At 38.3% G+C, this 24,561-nt stretch overlaps 1 protein-coding gene across 1 annotated transcript in view; it reads left to right on the forward strand.

Annotated features, from left to right (window-relative positions):
- Nucleotides 1-24,561, forward strand: part of UVRAG (UV radiation resistance associated) — a 366,512-nt gene that overhangs the window by 328,158 nt on the left and 13,793 nt on the right. The window contains 1 exon segment of the mRNA XM_060160058.1: nucleotides 12,607-12,698. Within this exon segment, the coding sequence (XP_060016041.1) occupies nucleotides 12,607-12,698 (92 nt within the window).

The raw sequence follows: 24,561 nt of genomic DNA on the forward strand, positions 1-24,561 counted from the left end.
TTTCTTTTATTTTTGGCTGCGTTGGGTCTGTGTTGCTGCACGCAAGCTTTCTCTAGTTGCAGCAAGCGGGGGCTACTCTTTGTTGCGGTACGTAGGCTTCTCACTGTGGTGGCTTCTCTTGTTGCAGAGCATGGGCTCTAGGTGTGCGGGCTTCAGTAGTTGTGGCTCGCGGGTTCTAGAGTGCAGGCTTAGTAGTTGTGGCGCACGGGCTTAGTTGCTCCACGACATGTGGGATCTTCCCAGACTAGGGCTCAAACCCGTGTCCCCTGCATTGGCAGGTGGATTCTTAACCACTGCGCCACCAGGGAGGCCCTGTATATGTGTTTATTGCTGCCTCTCTCAAGTGCTTGTAGTCAGAAACTTAGTAAATTAGTAAAAATTAGCTTTTAAAAAGGTGAACTACGTACTTAAGATTTTTTTCCCCTTTGATTTGAATTCTGTTGTTTTCCTTTTCTGATTCTAATCATAGTCAAGTGTTAAGCCATTTTTGAGCACCCGTTTTATGCCCAGCTTAGTGATAGATGCTATGATAATGATATCATATATACAGAGAGTATATATGTAGCATGATGATAATAGGTATAGTTTATTGAGCATTTACTATGTACCAGATATCGTTTTGGGTCCTTTACATACTTCATCGTATTTAAACTTTATAACAGCTCTGCAAGGCAGATAACATCCCATTTACAAGAACTGACTTACCCAAAGTCAAACAACTAATAAGTGACAGCACTGGTATTTCAAACCCAGATTGTCTGCATCTATGCTCATTCCAGTGTGTCAAGATGCCTCTCATTCCCTCCCATACAGCATTAATTTTAACTTACTAATTAATTACCAAATATGTTTTAAGTATCTATTCAGTTAGTTTAGGCTTTCCAAAGACAGCAAATGGAAAGGTGGTATAGGAAGGGTTTGGCAGAAGGGTAAAATGCCCCCTATCCTGGAGTAATCAGAGACCTTCCTACAGGAAATGGAACTGGTGTTGACTCTTTGAGAATGGACAGAATATGACCAGATGGAGCAGAAGCAAGAAGAACTACAATCCTGCAGCCTGTGGAACAAAAACCACATTCACAGAAAGATAGACAAGATGAAAAGACAGAGGGCTATGTACCAGATGAAGGAACAAGATAAAACCCCAGAAAAACAACTAAATGAACTGGAGATAGGCAACCTTCCAGAAAAAGAATTCAGAATAATGATAGTTAAGATGATCCAGGACCTCGGAAAAAGAATGGAGGCAAAGATTGAGATGATGCAAGAAATGTTTAACAAAGATCTAGAAGAATTAAATAAGAAATAAACAGAGATGAACAATACAATAACTGAAATGAAAAATACACTAGAAGGAATCAATAGCAGAATAACTGAGGCAGAAGAACAGATAAGTGACCTAGAAGACAGAATGGTGGAATTCACTGCTGCGGAACAGAATAAAGAAAACAGAATGAAAAGAAGTGAAGACAGTCTAAGAGACCTATGGGACAACATTAAACGCAACAACATTCGCATTATAGGGGTCTCAGGAGGAGGAGAGAGAGAGAAAGGACCCAAGAAAATACTTGAAGAGATTATAGCCAAAAACTTCCCTAACGTGAGAAAGGAAATAGCCACCCAAGTCCAGGAAGTACACAGAGTCCCATACATGATAAACCCAAGGAGAAACACACCGAGATACACAGTAATCAAATTGGCAAATATTAAAGACAAAGAAAAATTATTGAAAGCAGCAAGGGAAAAACGAGAAATAACATACAAGGGAATTCCCATAAGGTTAACAGCTGATTTCTCAGCAGAAACTCTACAAGCCAGAAGGGAGTGGCATGATATACTTAAAATGATGAAAGGGAAGAAACTACAACCAAGATTACTCTACCCAGCAAGGATCTCATTCAGATTCGATGGAGAAGTCAAAAGCTTCACAGACAAGCAAAAGCTAAGAGAATTCAGCACCACCAAAACAGCTCTCCAACAAATGCTAAAGGAACTTCTCTAAGTGGGAAACACAAGAGAAGAAAAGGAGCTACAAAAACAAACCCAAAACAGTTAAGAAAATGGTAATAGGAACATACATATCGATAATTATCTCAAATGTGAATGGATTAAATACTCCAACCAAAAGATACAGCTTGCTGAATGGATACAAAAACAAGACCCAGATATATATGTTGTCTACAAGAGACCCAATTCAGACCTAGGGACACATACAGACTGAAAGTGAGGGGATGGAAAAAGATATTCCATGCAAATGGAAATCAAAAGAAAGCTGGAGTAGCAATACTCATATCAGATAAAATAGACATTAAAATAAAGAATGTTACAAGAGACAAGGAAGGACACTACATAATGATCAAGGGATCAATCCAAGAAGAAGATATAACCATTATAAATATATATGCACCCAACATAGGACCACCTCAATACATAAGGCAACAGCTATAAAAGAGGAAATCAACAGTAAAACAATAACAGTAGGGAACTTTAACACCTCACTTACACCAATGCACAGATCATCCAGACAGAAAATTAATAAGGAAACACAAGCTTTAAATGACACAATAGACCAGATAGATTTAATTATATTTATAGGACATTCCATCCAAAAAGAGCAGAGTACACTTTCTTCTCAAGTGCACAAGGAACATTCTCCAGGATAGATCACATCTTGGGTCACAAATCAAGCCTCAGTAAATTTAAGAAAATTGAAATCATATCAAGCATCTTTTCTGACCACAATGCTTTGAGATTAGAAATCACTTACAGGGGAAAAAAACGTAAAAAACACAAACACATGGAAGCTAAACAATACGTTACTAAATAACCAAGAGATCACTGAAGAAATCAAAGAGGAAATCAAAAACTACCTAGAGACAAATGACAATGAAAACATGATGATCCAAAACCTATGGGATGCAGCAAAAGCAGTTCTAAGAGGGAAGTTGATAGCTATACAAGCCTACGTCAAGAAACAAGAAATATCTCAAATAAACAATCTAACCTTATACCTAAAAGAACTAGAGAAAGAAGAACAAACAAAACCTAAAGTGAGCAGAAGGAAAGAAATTATAAAGATCAGAGCAGAAATAAATGAAATAGAAACAAAGAAAACAATAGCAAAGATCAATACAACTAAAAGGTAGTTCTTTGAGAAGATAAACAAAATTGATAAACCATTAGCCAGACTCATCAAGAAAAAGAGGGAGAGGACTCAAATCAATAAAATTAGAAATGAAAAAGGAGAAGTTACAATAGACACCGCAGAAATGCAAAGCATCCTAAGAGACTACTACAAGCAACTCTATGCCAATAAAATGGACAACCTGGAAGAAATGGACAAATTCTTAGAAAGGTAAAACCTTCCAAGACTGAACCAGGAAGAAATAGAAAATATGAACAGACCAATCACAAAGAATGAAATTGAAACTGTGATTAAAAATCTTCCAGCAAACCAAAGTCCAGGACCAAATGGCTTCACAGGTGAATTCTATCAAACATTTAGAGAAGAGCTAACACCCATCCTTCTGAAACTCTTCCAAAAAATTGCAGAGGAAGGAACACTCCCAAACTCATTCTACGAGGCCACCATCACCCTGATACCAAAACCAGACAAAGATACTACAAAAAAAGAAACTTACAGACCAATATCACTGATGAATATAGATGCAAAAATCCTCAACAAAATACTAGCAAACAGAATCCGGCAACACATTAAAAGGATCATACACCATGATCAAGTGGGATTTATCCCAGGGATGCAAGGATTCTTCAATATACACAAATCAATCAATGTGATACACCATATTAACAAATTGAAGAAGAAGAACCATATGATCATCTCAAGATGCAGAAAATGCTTTTGACAAAATTCAACACCGATTTATGATAAAAACTCTCCAGAAAGTGGACATAGAGGGAACTTACCTCAACACAGTAAAGGCCATATATGACAAACCCACAGCAAACATCATTCTCAATGGTGAAAAACTGAAAGCATTTCCTCTAAGATCAGGAACAAGACAAGGATGTCCACTCTCATCACTATTATTCGACATAGTTTCGGAAGTCCTAGCCACGGCAATCAGAGAGGAAAAAGAAATAAAAGGAATACAAATTGGAAAAGAAGAAGTAAAACTGTCAGTGTTTGCAGATGACATGATACTATACATAGAGAATCCTAAAAATGCCACCAGGAAACTACTAGAGCTAATCAATGAATTTGGTAAAGTTTCAGGATACAAAATTAATGCACAGAAATCTCTTGCATTCCTATACACTAATGATGAAAAATATGAAAGGAAAATTAAGGAAACACTCCCATTTACCATTGCAACAAAAAGAATAAAATACCTAGGAATAAACCTACCCAGGGAGACAAAAGACCTGTATGCAGAAAACTATAAGACACTGTTGAAAGAAATTAAAGATGAAACCAACAGATGGAGAGATATCCCATATTCTTGGATTGGAAGAATCAATATTGTGAAAATGACTATAGTACCCAAAGCAATCTACAGATTCAATGCAATTCCTATCAAATTAACCAATGGCATTTTTTACAGAACTAGAACAAAAAAATCTTAAAATTTGTATGGAGACACAAAAGACCCCGAATAGCCAAAGCAGTCTTGAGGGAAAAAAACGGAGCTGGAGGAATCAGGCTCCCTGACTTCAGACCATACTACAAAGATACGGTAATCAAGACAATATGGCACTGGCACAAAAACAGAAATATAGATCAATGGAACAGGATAGAAAGCCCAGAGATAAACCCATGCAGCTATGGTCAACTAATCTATGACAAAGGAGGCAAGGATATACAATGGAGAAAAGACAGTCTCTTCAATAAGTGGCGCTGGGAAAACTGGACAGCTACATGTAAAAGAATGAAATTAGAACACTCACTAACACCACACACAAAAATAAACTCAAAATGGATTAGAGACCTAAATGTAAGTCTGGACACTATAAAACTCTTAGAGGAAAACATAGGAAGAACACTCTTTGACATAAATCACAGCAAGATCTTTTTTGATCCACCTCCTAGAGCAATGGAAATAAAACAAAACAAAAATAAACATATGGGACCTAATGAAATTTAAATGCTTTTGCAAAGCAAAGGAAACTACAAACAAGATGAAAAGACAACCCTCAGAATGGGAGAAAATATTTGCAAACAAATCAATGGACAAAGGATTAATCTCCAAAATATATAAACAGCTCATGCAGCTCAATACTCAAAAAACAAACAACCCAATCCAAAAATGGGCAGAAGACCTAAATAGACATTTCTCCAAAGAAGATATACAGATGGCCAAGAAGCAGGTGAAAAGCTGCTCAACATCACTAATTATTAAAGAAATGCAAATCAAAGCTACTGTGAGGTATCACCTCACACCAGTTAGAATGGGCATCTTCAGAAAATCTACAAACAACAAATGCTGGAGAGGGTGTGGAGAAAAGGGAATCCTCTTGCACTGTTGGTGGGAATGTAAATTGATACAGCCACTATGGAGAACAGTATGGAGGTTCCTCAAAAAACTAAAAATAGGGCTTCCCTGGTGGTGCAGTGGTTGAGAGTCCACCTGCCAATGTAGGCGTGCCCCGGTCTGGGAAGGTCCCACATGCCGTTGAGTGGCTAGGCCCGTGAGCCATGGCCTCTGAGCCTGCGTGTCCGGAGCCTGTGCTCCACAACGGGAGAGGCCACAACAGTGAGAGGTCCGCGTTCCGGGAAAAAAAAAAAAAAAGAAAACTAAAAATAGAACTACCATACGATCCAACAATCCCACTATTGGGCATATGCCCAGGGAAAACCATAATTCAAAAAGACACATGCACCCCAATGTTCATTGCAGCGCTATTTACAATAGCCAGGTCATGGAAGCAACTTAAATGCCCATCGACAGACAAATGGATAAAGAAGAAGTGGTACATATATACAATGGAATATTACTCAGCCATGAATAGGAACAAAATTAGGTCATTTGTAGAGACGTGGATGGTCTAGAGACTGTCATACAGAGTGAAGTAAGTCAGAGAGAGAAAAACAAATATCACATATTAACGCATATATGTGGAACCTAGAAAAATGGTATAGATGAACCAGTTTGCAGGGCAGAAATTGAGACACAGAAGTAGAGAACAAACGTATGGACACCAAGGGGGGAAAGCGGTGGGGGGTGGCGGTGGGTGTGTGCTGAATTGGGAGATTGGGATTGACATGTATACACTGATGTGTATAAAACAGATGACTAATAAGAACGTGCTGTATAAAAAAATAAAATAAAATTCGAAAAAAAAAGAATATGACCAGATGTAGGATGCCTAGAGGGAGACTGGGAGACAGGAAAGAGAGCTGTCTGCCAGAGTGGTGAGTTCTGAATAAACCATTGTTAGCCAATACTGGAAAGCTATTTTTTATATATATATATGTATATATATAGGGGACTTCATGATAAGCAAATTGAATATACTCATTTATGTCAGCTCCCTAGTGAAATGCTACTAATAAAGATAAAATAGTTTAAAATTGTAAACACACAAGGATGAAAAGAACAGAAGAAACAAGAGCAGGTAATAGAGTCGACAACATTTTAGAAGATCACAAGCAATAAATGAGTGATAAACTGAGTTGGCAGAATGGAAAAAACTAAAACCTAAAGCCTTCAAGAAGCAATGCAGTTCTAGCCACAGAACTCCAGAAGATCTTAGGATTTGGAGTTATCAAGTACCTCATAGAGTGTAGGGTAAGGAATAAGTCTAAGAACAGGAGGATTAGTTGAAAGTCTATAGAAAGAGAATTAAGACTCCCAGTTCACTCACCACTCTGCATAGCCAAGCAACTACCCCAGCACACACCCCAGTGGGAGACTGGAGGTTTACTTTCTGAAGAAAATCAAACCCAAGAAGCTTTGGACTCTGAACTGCCTGGTATACTGGGGCAAGAAGTAAGATGCCTTACTAAAAACAAGGGGATTCAGTGAAAGTCCTACATACCAACACTGAATTCCCCAACTGCTTTTTCCTGCTTAACTTCCAAAATGGGATCCAGATTATACCCCTAGGCAGAAGGTTGGAGGATGCTCTCTGGAAAAAAACAGTCCGAGCAATGGTAGCTGCTGGATTGGCATGTCCCCCACAGAAAGGGCTCACCCACTCATTCTACAGTGAAGTCCCCAGTCAGCAAGCACTGTCAATACACAGACTGTCTGATCAGCTTTTTAAAGTCTCATTCATAAAGAAGAATTGACAACCAAAGATGACTGCACATTAAAGGAAGCCTCTTTTTTTTTAAAGTCTGAAACAAACAGAAAAAGAAAGAAAGAAACCCAAAAGTAACAGAAAATGGAGGAGACAAAAAAAGAAAACAATAATAATGATAATAGAAAATAATCGGAATTAGAGGATAAGAGTTTTATACTGAAAGGACTCACTAGCAAGGTACACAAAGGCAAAATAAACAAATGGGACTACATCAGACTAAAAATATTTTGCACAACAAAGGAAACTATCAACAAAATGAAAAGGCTGCCTACTGAATGGGAGAAGATATTTGCAAGTGATATATCTGATAAGGAGTTAGTATGCAAAATATACAAAGAACTCAGACAACTCAAAATCAAAAAAACAACCAACCAGATTAAAAAATGGACAGAGGACCTGAATAGACATTTTCCCAAAGAAGACACAGAGATGGCCCATAGACACATGAAAAGATGCTCAACATCACTAACCACCAGGGAAATGCAAATCCAAACCACAATGAGATATCATCTCACACCTGTCAGAATGGCTATTATTAAAAAGACAAGAAATAACAAGTGTTGACAAGGATGTGGAGAAAGGGAACCCTTGTGCACTGTTGGCACAACCACTATGGAAAACAGTATTGGAGGCTCTTCAAAAAAATGAAAAATAGAACTACCACACAATCCAGCAATTCCAAGTCTGGTATTTTTCCAAAGAAAACAAAAACACTAATTTGAAAAGATGTATGCACCCCTATGTTCATTGCTGCATTATTCACAATAGCCAAGATATGGAAGCAACCTAAGTGCCCATCAATAGATGAATGGATAAAGACGATGTGGGGTATACACGCGCGTGCACGTGCACACACACATACATTGGAATATTACTCAGCCATAAAAGAGAACAAAATCTTGCCATTTGCAATAACATGGATAGACCTAGAGGGTATTATGCTAAGTGAAATAAGTCAGACAGCGAAAGACAAATACTATATGATTTCACTTATATGTGGAATCTAAAAAAAAAACAAATGAACAAACATAACAAAACAGAAATAGAGTCAGAGTTACAAAGAACAAACAGGTGGTTGCCAGAGGAAGGCCAGTATGTGGGGGAAGGAGTGAAATAGGTGAGGGTAATTAAGAGAAACAAACTTTCAGTTGCAAAACAGATGAGCCACAAGGATGACATGTACAGTGTGGGGAATATAGTTAGTGATAGTATAATATCTTTGTATGGTGACAGATGGTAACTAGACATTGTGGTGATCACTTTGTAATGTATAGAAATAATCGAATCACTGTGTTTTGCACCAGGAACTAACATAGTGTTGTAGGTCAGTTATACTTCAAAAACAAACTCATAGAGAGATCAGATTTCTGGTTACTAGAGGTAGGGGTGAGATGGGAGGGTGGGAATTGGGTGAAGGTAGTCAAAAGGTACAAACTTCCAGTTATAAGATAAGTAAGCACTAGGGATGTTATATATACCATGATTAATATAATTAACACTGTTGTGTGTTATATATGAAAGTTAAGAGAGTAAATTTTAAGAGTCCCCATCACAAGGAAAAATATTTTTTTTCTTTAATTTTGTGTCTATATGACATGATGGATGTTCTCTAAACTTATTGTGGTAATCATTTCATGATGTATGTAAGTCAAATCATTATGCAGTACACCTTTAACTTATACAGAGCCGTATGTCAGTTATATCTCAATAAAACTGGAAGGAAATAAAACAAGAACAAAGGACTCACTGAAGTGAGATCAAAACAGTGAAGAAAAAAAGACTCAAACAAAAGCTTATCACTGTGAAATTTCTGAATACTGAGGTTAAAGAATAAAATCCTAAAAGCTTCCAGAGACAGGAATCAGCTCACACACAAAGGATCAGGAATCAGAATGTTATCTGGTTTCTCAGTTGCTATATGCAAAGTTAAATGACAGTGAAACAATACTTCAGAAATTCCAAAGGAAAAATCATTTCAGTCTTGAATTTTATATGCAAGGAAACTATCATTCAAGTGTGAGAATGGAATAAAGGTATTTTTAAATATTCAAGGTGTTAAAAAAGATACCTCTCATGTGGCCCTTTCCCAGAAAGCTGTTATAGAATATGCTCCACCAAAATGAGGCAGTAAATCAAGAAAGAAGTGATGAGATCTAGGAAACAAGAGCCTCAGCACAGAAGTACTGCTGGCCCTCTGCATCCACTGATGCAAAACCCTGGATGTGGAGGGTTGACTATGTTCATTGTACATTCAACACCATTTTATATGAGGGACTTAAACATCCACAGAGTTTGGTGTCTGCAGGGGCTCCTGGAGCTGATCCCCTGGGGATACAGGGGGATGACTGTAAACAGAATTTCCAGGATTATGGTGAAAGAAAGTTCTAGGAAGGTAACAATGGAACCAGCCTAGAGAGCAGCCTGTTCAGATTAGAGCAGCGAGAAGGGTGCTTCAGGAAACAATCTCCAAGCGGGGAAATGGGCTTGATAGATTATATGGTGTCTTTAATCAGATTGGGAAGGATTTAAGGTTTTGTCCTAATTGGGGGAAAATCTAGTGATAGGTACGTGGATACTCAACAAGTAGTACTATCCACAAGGTAGGTACTCAACAAGTGGGGAAAATAGTAATTATCACTTCAGGAAAAACAAACAAAAGGTCAAAAAAGGAATAGTACACTATATGGCTTAGCAGTGAACAGTATTATTGTAGGTATAAGGTAAACACTAAATATTGATTTAACAAAAAATGTTATATTCAAAAATAATTGAATAGCTTGAGAGGATGAGAAGTATATTTGGGAGAGTGGAGAGTTAAATCCTCATAGTTAATAAGAAGTCAGTAGGTAATGTATGGGGATAAGGAGATAAAATGTGCTAAGAAAAGAGCTAAGTTCTCATTTTACATAGCACGAACATAGTAGATGATGTCTAAACGAGGGGGAAAGAGTAAGAAATATCAATATAAGTGTATTATTTAGAAATATGACGGTAAAGAACAAGTGGTCGCTACTGAAGAGCAAAGAACTGATGCTTTTTCATTGTAAGCCTTTCCAGTAGGTTAGACTTAAAACAGTACGTGTACTTTATTTTAAAATTTTAATATATTCTTATTATGTATGAATTTCTATTTTAGTTCTGTATGTTGAAAGTTAAGAGGGCTACATGATAGAAAGAATTCAGACTTGTTATTGAGAGGTTCTAGCCTTGGCTTTGGCCCTTATCAGCTTTGAGACCTTGGGCAGGACACTTGTCTTACTGAGTCTTAGTTTCTTCATTTATGAAAGGATGGAGGTTGGAAAAGATAATCTCCATGATCTCTTTAAGCTAGATATCCCAAGAGTCTATGATAAAGATAATAATGCTATACAACAAATGAAGAGTTAAGACTTGGGTGGAGGCTTGAAATTCCCACAGTTTCCTTTTTTAGTTGAAATCAGACTTGGAGAGAAATTTTCACTGTGGTCTCTGAAAAGAATTCAACACCCACCTTCCATTGTGGAGCCTGGGGCAGGCAATTGACCACGTACTGGCTCAGGGACACATAGCTTAGTGTTATTTTAGTATGGGGTCATTTTATTTTTTTTGATATTTAATATTTTTCAGTATGAATCACAGGTGAAATTTTCATGCAATGTGTAAACAATTTCACTTTTTTATTGAAACAATGAATTCAGGAATGTCATATTGGGATGTCAGCCATTTTATCAATGTGTGGAAAAAATGCTTTTATATTAATATAAGAAATGATGTCATTTAATATGGAGGAGATCTCATAATTCAAGGTCAGCAAATCTCAGGAGGTGATTTAGGTCACCAAGCTAGCTTTGGAAAAGGAAAAGAATGTTTTCCCTTTGTCTTCTCAAGATTTTGTTTTTTTGGTTTTTTTCAACCAATTTTCCTCTTAGACTTTCGGGTAGCTGGTGTAAGTGGCATGGTTGTGAAAAGGAGACTCTGACTAATAATGTCTTTGCCATTGAAACGTGGCTTTGGAGAATTTCCTTACTCTTTCCCTTGGCTTCAGTTTTCCCATCTGCACAAGAAAACGATTAGCTTAAATAATATTCAAGATACCTTTTAGCTTTAACATTCTATGTTTCTGCCTCCTTATTTTATGTGTGTATTCAGACCATTCAAGAGACCTGATTAGGTTTGGGGGTTTCTTTTTAAAGTTCAGTGTAGTGAGAGTGAACTTTTTCTCTGTTAAATGTCACTCACACTTAAGTGAAAAGTCAATAGAGTACTAGATACAAACAAAAGAAAACTTACTTTTTCTGTTGATAGTGGTTTAATTTTTTTAAAAGAGGAAAATATTTAAAAGTTTAACTTAGCCACTTTTAAATTAGGTGCTAGAAAAGTAAAACTTCAATACAGATGACCCTTCATATCTGTACATCAGTATGCAGTTTACAGAGTCCTTTCCTCATATATATCATGTCATTTGAAAAATACATTTCTGCAGGGCTGTGTTGTATACTTACTGTGTATTTGATGCTGTGTGTGTGAGCGTGTGTATGAATATGCACATATCCTTACCTCGGGTCTCTATTATGTTTAGTGAAGGAAGCAAACGGTCTTCAGAGACAAAATGAGAGAAGACGGGAACAGACAGATTAAAACCATTTAGTAGGTTACCCAAGGCACATAGAAGGACACATAATTTTAGAAAATCAGCCTCTAGCAGAAATAAGTAAAGCTAAGAGCAGATCTTGCCCACAGGCCATAGTTTCCTCATACTAGCTCTATAGCTCTCTACTCTGGTCCTAGAGAAAGAGGAAAGTTAGAGGCACAAGAGAAATAACATAAAGCACAGCCTCTGTCAAAAGTGACTTGCTGTTTGTTTAATAAGCATTGACTGAGCGCTAGCACTGTGTCAGACACTTGGGGATCAGAGATGGATACAGCATGACCCTTGTTCTTGATTCTACAAAGGGAAAAGGGTCCGTGTAAAAAGGGCTGAATGTGCTCAGAGTGTGTCCCTAAAATGAAATACTGGTTTTATGGTATATGTCCCTGGAGTTGATGTTAGCAAACTCTACGGGGGTCTTGGAAATAATCCTGATTCCACAGTTGGTGGTTCTTAGTCTTCTCCAACGTTAGAGGGCAAGGGAGCAGGAAATGAGGAGGCTACCTTTAAACACCATCCAAAAAGTGAGGTTGATGATGTTGGGATCATACACTCACATTTCCGCATTTAAAATGGGGGCGGGGGGAGAGGGACTTGTTTCAGCATTTAAAATGGGGGCGGGGGGAGAGGGACTTGTTTAGTGAATCATGTTTGGGAAGCATTGCCTAGTATCTGCCAAAATTTCTTTTAATTCTGTTTTTCCACCTTTGCAGCTAAGATATCAACATGGACTAGGGACTCCAGACTTGAGGCAAACCCTCCCTAACCTGAAAAACTTCATGGAGCATGGACTAATGGTCAGGTGGTGAGTACCTTTCTCTCTCATACCCAGAAACTGCAATGTGGATAATAATCCTGAGAAACGTGCCTGACTTCCACATCGCTCCACAGCTTCCTTCTGGGTTTTCTTCTGTAATAAGATATCTGAAGAAAAGGAAAGGCAGCCATCATACTTGTGTAGGTCTAAGCTCCAGTCTGGCTAAGAGGGCGAAGCACCCACGAAGGGGGGGTGAGTTCAAAGAGGTGCTGTTTGGACATGGGAAGGTTGGCGGGACAAGGAATCCTTGAGAGCTTGGCTGAAGCAGAGACTAGAGGATAACCATGTGATTCGTAAAAGGGGGACATGGAGCCCCCAGGACTTTTCCAAAGAACAAGCGAAGGACAGAATAAGCATCAGGATCAGTGGTTGTGAGAGTGAAGGGAAGAAAGCACACAAGGAATAGGTCAGGCTGTCAGGACCTAGTCTGAGACCAAGAGACACACACATGCTGGAACGTTTCTCACATGTGATGTCAGTGCCTGTTGTGCCATGAGGGCAAGCTGCTGCCTAAAAGTGCTTTGTCAGGATGGACATGACCCTCTTCCAAAGACAAGGGGAGAGGGAAAGTGATGCAAAGAAAACATTAGATGATTCATTCGACTTAAATAAATGGAAAGCTGTTGGCTCAAGTCATTTAGTAATTCGAATCCTTGGATGATGGGCAATGACTTACAAAATCACATGAATTCATATCAGGCCTTTAGTTAGACAGCTGGGAACAACAGCACGGTTTCTTCTAAAGAGCACTGGCTTCTGATGCCAGATCTTTTTTGATTTCCTATGTGAATTTTTGTTTTTTAAATTTTGAGATTCCTTTATTCAAGCCAAATTGTTCAACCTTTATCACAGTGTAACACCCTATTTTAAAAACCTCAAATAAATAAGTTATCCATGTAACCTTGCCATTTCAATTTTCTGATTTGCTGTGTGGATTTAAACTCCTGCCTCTCTGAAACGTATTTCCTCATCTGTAATCCCTGCTCTGCTCATCTCACTGGTTTGTGGTGAGGATGAAGTAAGATGGTAGGTGGAGAAGTAATTTGTGGGGAGGAAAGTACAAGCATAGTTTCAGTTTCTTCTGTGTCATCAAGATAGGCCTTGAGGAGAACAAGAAAGTGGCATCTATGATTTACCTTTGACGTTTTCTGTTTCTGTCTCATGATCTTCAAAATGCAAATTCTGGATGTCTGACTTTAGATAGGACTTCTGTTAAGCAAATACACAATTGTTTAAAAAATTCTACTCAGAATATCAAAATAATTATAAAAAATTCATGTTGATATGGACCTGTATGCCCTGAGGAATGAGGTCTAGGAACTGAGTTTTAATGTAAAACAATAATAGTAATGATAATAATTTAAAAAGTGAGCTAGCAGGCATGTATTTAACATTGTCAGTGTAAAGTTCCGTGATAGGTACTCTGGAGGTAACAAGAGGTATAAGGCTCAAGCCCTACCTTCAAGGGATTTGTCATCTAGTTGGAAACAAGGTATATAATTCATGAAAGGTTTTATAACACAAATGGTAAATAACTTAAAATGATCAAAAAAAGAGGCAACTCACAGCACCACCTGATTAATCAACTAAAATGAATCTTGTTCAGTACAGACAGCAGATTGTCCCAGCGTCATTTATTGAAGACTCTATCTTTTGTCCACTGTTGATAATGCCGATCTCTTTCATGCATCAAGTTCATTTACACACAGATCTGTTTCCAGGCTCCCTATTCTGCTTCATCGTTTTATTGTCTATCTATAGGCTAGTACCACATTTTTAATTAATATAAGGTGTAATTTCTATAAGTCTTATTGAGGTTTGAGCATCTCTCTTCCCTCTGACATTTGGAACCACTTGAGAGAGGAGATACAAGAGACAGACTAATAGGAATCAAAATGTCAGTTTTATTACTGATAAAGCTGAATTTTCCAAGTGGCTTTAGATCTATAATAAAAAGGCTTGCAAAGACATCACTCAAAATTAAACTTACTTTTGCAATCACGATGTGAACTGGAGAACCTCAGGCTTTCCCCGCAGAGGCAGGCCCTTAACTATACTATAGAGGGTTGTCAGGTGACTCCTCCAAGAACCCAGATGGGGCTAAGCCAAGAATACGCAGGTTTTATTTTTCCCTCTAAATTCACTGATTAGAAAAGGCCCTCCTCCTCTAAGAGCGAGTGGGAGGATGGAGAGAGGCCAGGAGCGTTACTCTTTAAATCATGTTCCTTCATAGCAAGGGAAAAGGAAGATTTCCCCAACTTTCTTGATATCTGGTCGGGTGAGGCTCCTACTTACGATCCTTCTTCAGAACTCTTTTGGCTTTTCTGGACTTATGAACTGTATCTGAGTGATTTGACAGCTGTATGATATTGAGTCTTTTCTAACTGTGAACATGGTATCTCTTTATATGCTTTGTCTGTTTTTTAAACATACCTCAGTGAAGTTTTAAAATTTTCTTCATAAAGATCTTACACATCTTTTATTAGATACTTAGTCCTAGGTAGCTTACCATTTTGGTTGCTGTTATAAATTTTTTTATTACATCATCCAACTTTTTTGTGGCTAGTATACAGGACTACTACTGATTTTTGTATTTTGAGAATGTATCCAGCAGCCTTGCTAACATTAATTACAATGGTTTATCTTAGATTCTCTCAGATTTTTCTGTGGGTACGATCATATTTTTTTAGTGAATGATGGTGTTGTTTCTTCCTATTTTTACAACTTTTATTACTTTTTCTTGTCCTTTGTTTTATTATGGAAGAGGAGCAGCAATAGTGGATATCCTTGTCTTATTCCTGACTTTAAAGAGAATACTTCTTTTCACCATTAAGTATTATATTTATTGCAAGTTTGGATAGATATTATTTATTAGCAAAAGGAAGTTTCTTTCTATTCCCAGTTCACTAAGAGTTGCTTTTTTTAAAATCATAAATGTGTATATTTTGGATTTTATAAAATGCTTATTATGTTTATTGAGATAACACTATATTCTTCTTTCCTGTGTTAATAACTAGTAATACATTTTCTGATGTTAAATTATCTTTGCCTCCTGGGCTATAATCTGCTTGGTTGTGATGAATTATTTTTTGTATATTGTTGGATTCGATTTGCTGATTTACTTTTTTATTTTTTTAAAGCTTATTTTATTGAAGTATAGCTGATTTATAATGTGTTAGTTTCTGCTTTACAGCAAAGTGATTCAGTTATACATATACATCATTTTTCATATTCTTTTCCATTATGGTTTATCACACAGGATGTTGAATATAGTTCCCTGTGCTATACAGTAGGACATTGTTGCTTATCCATTCTATATATAGTAGTTTGCATCTGCTAATCCCAAACTCCCAATCCATCCCTCCCTTACCCCCATCCCCCTTGGCAACCACAAGTTTGTTCTCTATGTCTGTGAGTCTGTGTTTCATAGATAAGTTCATTTGTGTCATATGTCAGATTCTACATATAAGTGATGTCATATGGTATTTGTCTTTCTCTTTCTTACTTCACTTAGTATGATAATCTCTAGTTCCATCCATGTTGCTGCAAATGGCATTATCTCATTCTTTTTATGGCTGTGTAGTATTCCATTATAGATACAGGTATAGCTGTATAGATCGTATCTCTTTTTTTTAAATTTTATTGGCGTATAGTTGATTTACAATGCTGTGTTAGTTTCAGGAGTACAGCATAGTGATTCAGTTATACATATACATATATTCATTCTTTTTCAGATTCTTTTCCCATATAGGTTATTACAGAATACTGAATAGAGTTCCCTGTGCTATACAGTAGGTCCTTGTTGGTTATCTATTTTATATATAGTAGTGTGTGTTTGTTAATCCCAACCTCCTAATTTATCTCTCCCCCACCATGTTTCTTCTTTGGTAACCATTAGTTGGTTTTTGAGTCTATTATTTTTTAAATTAGATTCCATGATTTGCTAATATTTTTAGGATATCTGCCTCTGTAAATGAGATGAGGCTAGCCTATAATTTTTCTTTCTCATATAATAATCTTTGTCTGATTTTGGTAACAAGGTTGTAACAGCCTCATAAAGTAAATTGAGGCGCTTTCCCTTCTTTTCTATTATTCTTTTCTGTTCTCTGGAACAGTTTATGTAAGATAGGAATTATCTATATCTTGAAGGTCTGAAAAACCTAGTGTTTTTCATTTGTTGAGAGGGAAAGTATAGATTTTTAGCTACTGACTTAATTTTTATGATGATTATGAGTCTATTTATGTTCCGTTTTTCCAGTTCCTCCTTAACATACTCCAGCCTGATTTCGGTTCTATCAGTATACTGAAATTCCTCTTATCTAGGTAGGTGTCTAGAACGCTATGTTGCCAAACCCAGTGGCCACTTTTCCATCCTTATCCTACTAGTCTGTATTTAGTGTCATTTGGCCTTGCTGGCCATTCCTGCCTTCTTGAAACATTCTTTCTTGGCTTCCACAATACTACCCTCCCCTGGTTTCCCTCCTTTCAGCTGCACTTTTTCTGCCTGTTTTTCCTGTTGGTCCTCCTTTTCTTGATCACTAGATATGGAGATCTCCATAGTATTCTCCTTTTCTCTCTCTTTCTTCTCATGTGAGCTCATCCACTGCCCCCATTTTGAAAAACGTCTATATGCTATGACCCTCCAAGTTATGTTTTCAGTGTAAACCTCTCCTGCAAACTCTGTAGTCAGAGACCTGCTTGACACCTCCCCTTGGAGTATCACAGGCACCTCAGCCTCAACATCTAAAACTGTCCTTCACCAGGCTTCTTCAGCTCAGCAAATGACACCCTGTCTACCCAGTTGCTCAAACCAGAGAAACATCCTTGATCTCCTTCTTTTCTTCACTCCTCCCTGAGCCAGTCTAGTTCATCAGCAAACCATGTCATCTCTACCCACCAAGTGTACTTCCAACTATCTCTGCTGCCACCATCCCAGTCCAAGTCACCACCTGCTCTTACCCAGACACTGCACCAGTCCAGTTTGTCTCCCTAATTTCACTCTTGTCCCACCTCTGTTCATTCTCCGCAGCAGCCAGAGTGACTTTTTAAAATTTTAGCTATATCTTAATCACTCCCTAGCTTCAGCAGCTAGAGTAAAATCCAAGCCCTTTTCTGTGGTCTCCCGACTACCTGCCCCTCCCCCTCCTCTCATGTATAGTCCTATACTGACCTCCTCTTAGCATGAAAAAGCTCTTTCCTGACTCGTCACACTCACTGTCCTTCTGTCTAGAATCTGCTCTCCCTCTTGCTTCTCTCCCACCACCATCCATCCCTTCATATAGAGGGAACAGTTTTAGAAAAGGCACAGTAGGTTTACTGGCAAAGAACAGACCACTTAGCTAGAGTGCACATTCATTTTAGGAACAGAGAGAATCTGGGTTTTGTGGTACTTAGAGCTTATGCAATTTGGGAACCCTTTCAAGAAAACAATACAAAACTGAAAATACAAAATTAGGAAAAAAAAAGTTAATATTTTAAGTGAGAAACAAGATCACAACAAATTACTGCAACTTTAGAGATCAGATCCCTTTCCCTTTCTTCTGTGATCTCTTGAGACAATTTACCCAAAATGCTTCCTCACTGCAACCTGACTGTCCTTTCCCTCCTAAAACACCGTCATTTCCAGCAACTCTCATTTCTGAGGTTCAGATAAATTAAATGACTTTCCAGGGACTTCCCTGGTGGTGCAGTGGTTAAGAATCCGCCTGCCAATGCAGGGGACACGGGTTTGAGCCCTGGTCCGGGAAGATCCCACATGCCGCGGAGCAACTAAGCCCATGCACCACAACTCCTGAGCCTGCACTCTAGAGCCCACAAGCCACAACTACTTAGCCCGCGTGCCACAACTACTGAAGCCCGCATGTCTAGAGCCCGTGCTCCGCAACAAGAGAAGCCACTGCAGTGAGAAGCCCAAGCACCGCAATGAAGAGTAGCCCCCGCTCGCCACAACTAGAGAAAGCCCACATGCAACAATGAAGACCCAGCTCAGCCAAAAATAAAATAATTTAAAAAAGAAAATTAATAAATGACTTTCCAAGCATGATTGACCTATGAGCCTATGGCAATAAGACTGGAGTCTAGGTCTCCTGGCACTGACGTAGTAACCTATTAAGCCCCAAACTCACACATTATGTAGTGCCCCTCTGAGCCACTGTACCAAGCACATTAACACTGAATGAGTAGTAGGTACCACTTTATGGTGCTGTAATGAAAAGTAGGCTACTGAGACAGATGCAGAGTACCACAAAATGCATGCTACATTACGATCCAAGTAAAGACCGCTGTGGAAGCCAGGCTGGAGGTTACAAATCTAAACAAAGCTGGAACAAACACTTTTAGCCTCAGAAGAAACCTCAGAATTTCTGAGAGCAGCCATGAACTGAGGAGTTAGCTCCCAAGCCCGTGCTCCTTAGGGCAAAGGGTAAAAAAACTCACGCTCCTAAGGGAGCCTCTTACATCTTTTGTAAAAGAAAACACTTCCAGTTTCTGTGTGATTGTTACCATTCACAGATTGGTCCCTCGTGGACCGTATGTTCTTTTGGTGTCGAGGATTTCAAACTGGCTGTGAGGGTCAGTGCAGTCACTGAATTCCTCCTTATGGTAAAAACTTCAAAGTTATGTGACAGCTTGTTTTGTTTTGCTTTTCAAAGAAAAGACAATGTGATTAAAATTCCTTTAATGAAGTGATTTTTTTTCTTTCACATTACAGAATTCTTATCTAATATCAAAGCATCTACCTGATTAATCCTGAAACTATCCCTTTTCCACATGAACGCAGTTACCTGGGGCACAGTTCTCAGCGCTTTATGCTAGTCCTTTCCAAAAGAAGTCTCCTTTTTCTCATCCTTGGATCAGTAACCTCGTTGTAACTGCCAAGCAACACAATTTTGAAAAGCAGAATTTCAGCTCAGAGGTTGTACTCTTGAATATTTTGGTTAAAAGCCACCAGCATGCCACTTAAACATAGCATTTTTTTCTTTCTTTTACTACTAACTACAAAGTGGTCCAAGATTCCAGTTGACAAGCGCATGCACAGCTGATGCTGGTGCTGAATTATGGTCAGGGGAGAATGTACGCCCAAGGCGCTGCTTGATGGCTGCCAGTGAGACGATAAGTTTAGAACTGAGAGGAAGAGATTACGTGCTGTGTGGCTGTGAATGGGCTGTGCGCCGGGGCCCCCGCATGCAGGTCCCGGGACAGCACCTCCACCCTCTCTCACCCCAGCTCACCTGACCTCGAGACATGCCCCGCTCATTTCTGACCTCAGTTCTTTTCTCAGACAAGTTCCCACCACCTAGAATCGCCTGCTTCTGCCTCTGCCCTCTCCAAACGTCGCTCTCACTTCAAGATCCAGTTCATGTCCTACCTCATTCATTCACTCACTCAGCAGGTGCAGAGGTAACACGTCCTCCCTCCGTAGCTTAAGTTCACTTCTCCACCAAGTCTTACCCACTAGGCTTTTGAGCAGCAATGAGCAGGCAGTGAAATAGGAACAAACAATATGTAATAGACAGCAGCAAGTATGAGTACAGAAGAAAGGTGGATAAGTTATTTGGAACATTCTGAGGATGTCATTTACTTCCTGGTGTGAGGGGTGTGGGTGAAATTGGACGAGCCTTCACTAAGAAGATGGCATTTAGTGGACCTGGAGCACAAGGAGAATTGGGGTGTGTGAAGACTGGGGTGTAGGCCAGAGTAGGAAGCCGTTGCCCAGTTGTAAAGAGCATGTAAGACTACAGGTTTGAATACCAACTCTCCCACTCACTGTCTCTGTGACTTCAGGCAAGTTTAAGCTCTCAGCTTAAATTTCTCTGTAAAATGGAGATAATAGTGCGTACCTGATGAAGTTGATATAAAGATTAAATATGTAAACACTTAGCATACTTCCCGGCACATAGTAGTACTCAATAAATGGTAAGTATTATAAATATGTAATAGATAAGAGAATCATAGTTATTATCTCTGTTTTAAAAGTTAAGTCCATTCTTTATTATAGGTATTTTGTTTTTCCCTTAAAATCTACAGTCTTCTCCTTACAGATAGGTATAGAAGATGGTTCTTGGTCACATTTTTAATAATGGCTCATGCTGCCTTGTACGTTAGTGGTACAAAATATTCACCATCACCCTTCCACTTTTCCCCAAGTCCTTTATATGACCCTTCTGAAGCCTTAGAGATAAGTACCCTACAAATCTATTTGCCTACCTACTTTTTTTGGTACCTACCTTCTTTGGTAACTCTCACCTCTAGTGAGAAGCTATGTAAAATAAAAGTTTCTTATTTGTAGAATTTTCCATGTTTTTATTTAAGCTTCTAGCAACCCTGTGAAGGAGGCAGGGCAAGGATGATGATTACTATATTACAGGTCAGAAAACTGAGACTTAGAAATATGAAGTATTTGCCAAGATCACATGATAATAAGTGATGGAACTGGGACCAGAAACCCAGGTTGTCTGACTCCTAGTTGCATGTTCTTTTTATCATACCAGGCTGCCTCTTATTAGTTAGTGGTCATTCTTTTCCTTCTCTGCCCTTCCCCAGCCCTCCTGTCTCTCTGCCACTGAATTTCTAACACCTATTACCTTCTCCAGGAAAGCCCATCAAAGTCAAATCCAGAAAAATACACTCAAAATCAGGACAGGCAGGTCTGGTGAAGACATTCTTTGTTGCTTATTGTACCCCATTTACTTCAGAGATGTAGGAAACTCCTAAGAGTCATAAAACTTAGTGAAGAATTTAAAAACTTTAAGACCAAAGGAAACAAAAATGAGTATATGTTTCAACTCCATTGGTTAAGAAACAAGAAAGCTAAGGGAAGCACATGAGTTGGCTTAAAACATATGTTTGCCCGAATTTCATGTTTTTGTTTTTGTTTTCTCAGAATAAGACATGATAAAAGCAGGATTTCAAAACCATCTTTCCTGCTTTATACATGGAATTTTTTATTCTAAGTTCAGTTTTTACTGACTGTAAAGCTTCACAATTAACAGTGGAAAGAGCACTGAATTTGGGAATCAGAAAACATAGGCTCCAACTTCAGCTCTTTCCTTTAATTTTCATAAACTGTTTTTGAGTATCAGTTTTTTTTTAATGGAGTTAATAGCACCAGCTGTATTTCCCAAGCATAATTGTACAAATGAGATAATGTCTGTCCAAGTGGTTTAGAAACTAAAAAGGACTATACAAAATATTATTAAGTATTATTCATGCATTTAACAATTCATTAAGGGTCTCCTCTGCATATAGCACTATTCAAGAGATAAAAGAAAATTCAGAAGTGTTAGATTTGCCCTGCCTTTGCTTAGTTGACAGTTGTTTAGTTTATAATCTGAGTGAGTACATAAGACAAATATTTTGAAGAACAAGACTTGCAAAAATATTCTCATGCGTTGTTCAGTCTCACTGTTGTGTGGGACTTAAGAGCCTGAGCCCCGGCTTCAGTGGACAGTCCGTTACAATGATGGCGCTCAACCTTGCACTAACTTAACTTGATGTTTTAGGACCAGGTGTGCCGTTTTTATAGAGACCGCATGAATTTCAGTGACCTTAGTGAGAAAACTGAGGAGAAGTATCCTTGGCTGTTCTGCAGCTTGCTGGGATACTTCTGATTCCCTCCAGCGTTCAATGATGCGACTTTGCGAGAAGCAACTAGTGGCTTTATGTAAGGTCATATCATTTCAGTGGTAAAATCTCTAGGTAGTATTTCTGCTGACCTATTTCTGATCTAGTTCTCTATTCCTTTCTATAAATAGAATAAAACTCGATCAAGCTTTTTTGAATGAACAAACGAATAAGAAAGAAAGGAGCTAAGAATTTTGACACATGTTAAGAAAAAGGGCTTTTTCAGTCAGTTAAAAATAATGAAAATCTAGAGCAAGTGAGCCAGTCTTTCTATAAAACCAGAAGGTAGTGATATAATAATTCAGCTCTTAAGGCAAACCATCCACCTGTGAAAATGAGACCCTATCCAGCATTAACATTTTTTAAAGCCTTACTTTTTAAAAGCAGATCTATCTTCTCTCCTTCCCTCCATCATTTGCTCATGCTGAATTCAGAACTAGTCTCTAGCAGGTGACCCCCGAGGGACTTAAAAACCCTGTTGTCTAGCTGACGTTGGTTTTTAAATTTAGATCAAATGACATTGTGTTTGAAGTCTCAAGAGCACTACTTAAGGTAGCTCTATCATATGGGCTTGCCTTTCAGAGTGCTCCTTGCAGGCTGGCATCCTTAATAGGAAAAGTGAAGCCTGGTCAAAAATAAATGAAAAAGAAAGTTTTATTGGCGTTATTTACTCTTAAGACAGCTATTTTAGACGGAACCTTGACAAGTCATCTCATTGCCTCCAGACAGGAACACTCAAGGCATATGGGTATCTATAGTATTTTAAATGACCTTGGGGGACGAGGCTCCTTCCATAACTCATTCCAGAGTTTAAACACCCTCGCTTCAGGAAATTCTTCCCTATATTTAACTTACAGGCCCCCTTCTGCGGTTAACACCCATTTCCGCTTTTTTCTGTCCCCAGTCAGGATGGAGAACAGCTGGCCAACATCCTTTGTGTGCTAACCCTCCATCAGTGAGAAAGTCATTTGGGCATCCCTGGGCTGCTTTTCTCAACCTCCAGCAACCAAGTCTTTGAACCAAATTGAGGTCTTTTTCCGTTTTTATTTGTGCCTTGTCTCTCTCTCGTCATTCCTTTTGATTATCAATGAATAAAATTTGGAAAACGTAAAAATATACAGACGAGGGGAAAACAATAGCCCTATAATCCAGGGAGCGAAACCACTGTTAAGTTAGTCAGTTTTCTGTGTGTTTCTTATGCAGTTGAGATCATGTCATCTATACCAGCCCTGAAATACAGTCTGATCCACATATATAGAAACTTACATTTTCTGGCAGCCACATTGAAAAAAGGTAAAAAGGAATAGGTAAATTAATTTTAATTATAGTTTTTATTTAATTCCAATAAAATATTAAAATGTAATCAGTATTTTAACTGTTAACAAAATATTTCACATTCCATTATTTATACTAAACTGTCTAAATCCGGTGTATATTTTACATTTATAGCACATCTCAAATCCAGCTGGCCACCTTGCAGGTACTCAGTACCGTGTGACTAGTAGCTATAGTGCTGAAGCACAGTCCTCGCAGTTGTATATGCTGCTTTTTTGTCTATCATATCTTAAGCCTTATACGAATGGCGTTACAAAAATTTTAGCATCATTTTAGTGGCTGCATAATAGTTCATCATTTAGACTTACTATAACTGTATCTTTAGAAAGTTTTGTTCTTTATGTTATAAGTAACCCTGTAGTGTTCTTTTTTTACTTCTTTTTTACTTTTATATCAACTGTTTCTCAACACATTGCCAAAAGAAAAATAACATAAATTATTCCTTTTGGGTGCAACTAATCAAATCCACTTATTCATAAAACAAATATATCCACTTAGCATCTGCTGTATACTCTGTACTACATTAGATTGGGAAGTGGAGCAGTGGATTTCAAGGAATAGAAGACCAGGTCCCTCCCACACATTGCTTACAAGACTTGGCTCCACAGTTGGACTGCACACATATTGTATTTTATTCTGACTTAAATAGCCTTCCCTTCATTTCTTACTCCCCTCTGCCCCTACATATACACACACAGCCTGGTTGACTCCCCCTTATGCTTCAAAGTGCCAGTCAAAGGGAGCCACCTCTGCTGAGTCCTCTAGGTGACTGCTGGCTCCCTCCTCCATTATACAGAATGTATATACTGTGTACAGAGCACCATGGTGTTCTGGTTATTGGCTAACTCTGTCTTCTCTACTAGAGTAGAAACTCTTTAATGATAGAAACCTTATC

Source organism: Lagenorhynchus albirostris, chromosome 9 (assembly GCF_949774975.1).
Source record: "Lagenorhynchus albirostris chromosome 9, mLagAlb1.1, whole genome shotgun sequence".
In the NCBI taxonomy this organism is placed as follows: domain Eukaryota; kingdom Metazoa; phylum Chordata; class Mammalia; order Artiodactyla; family Delphinidae; genus Lagenorhynchus; species Lagenorhynchus albirostris.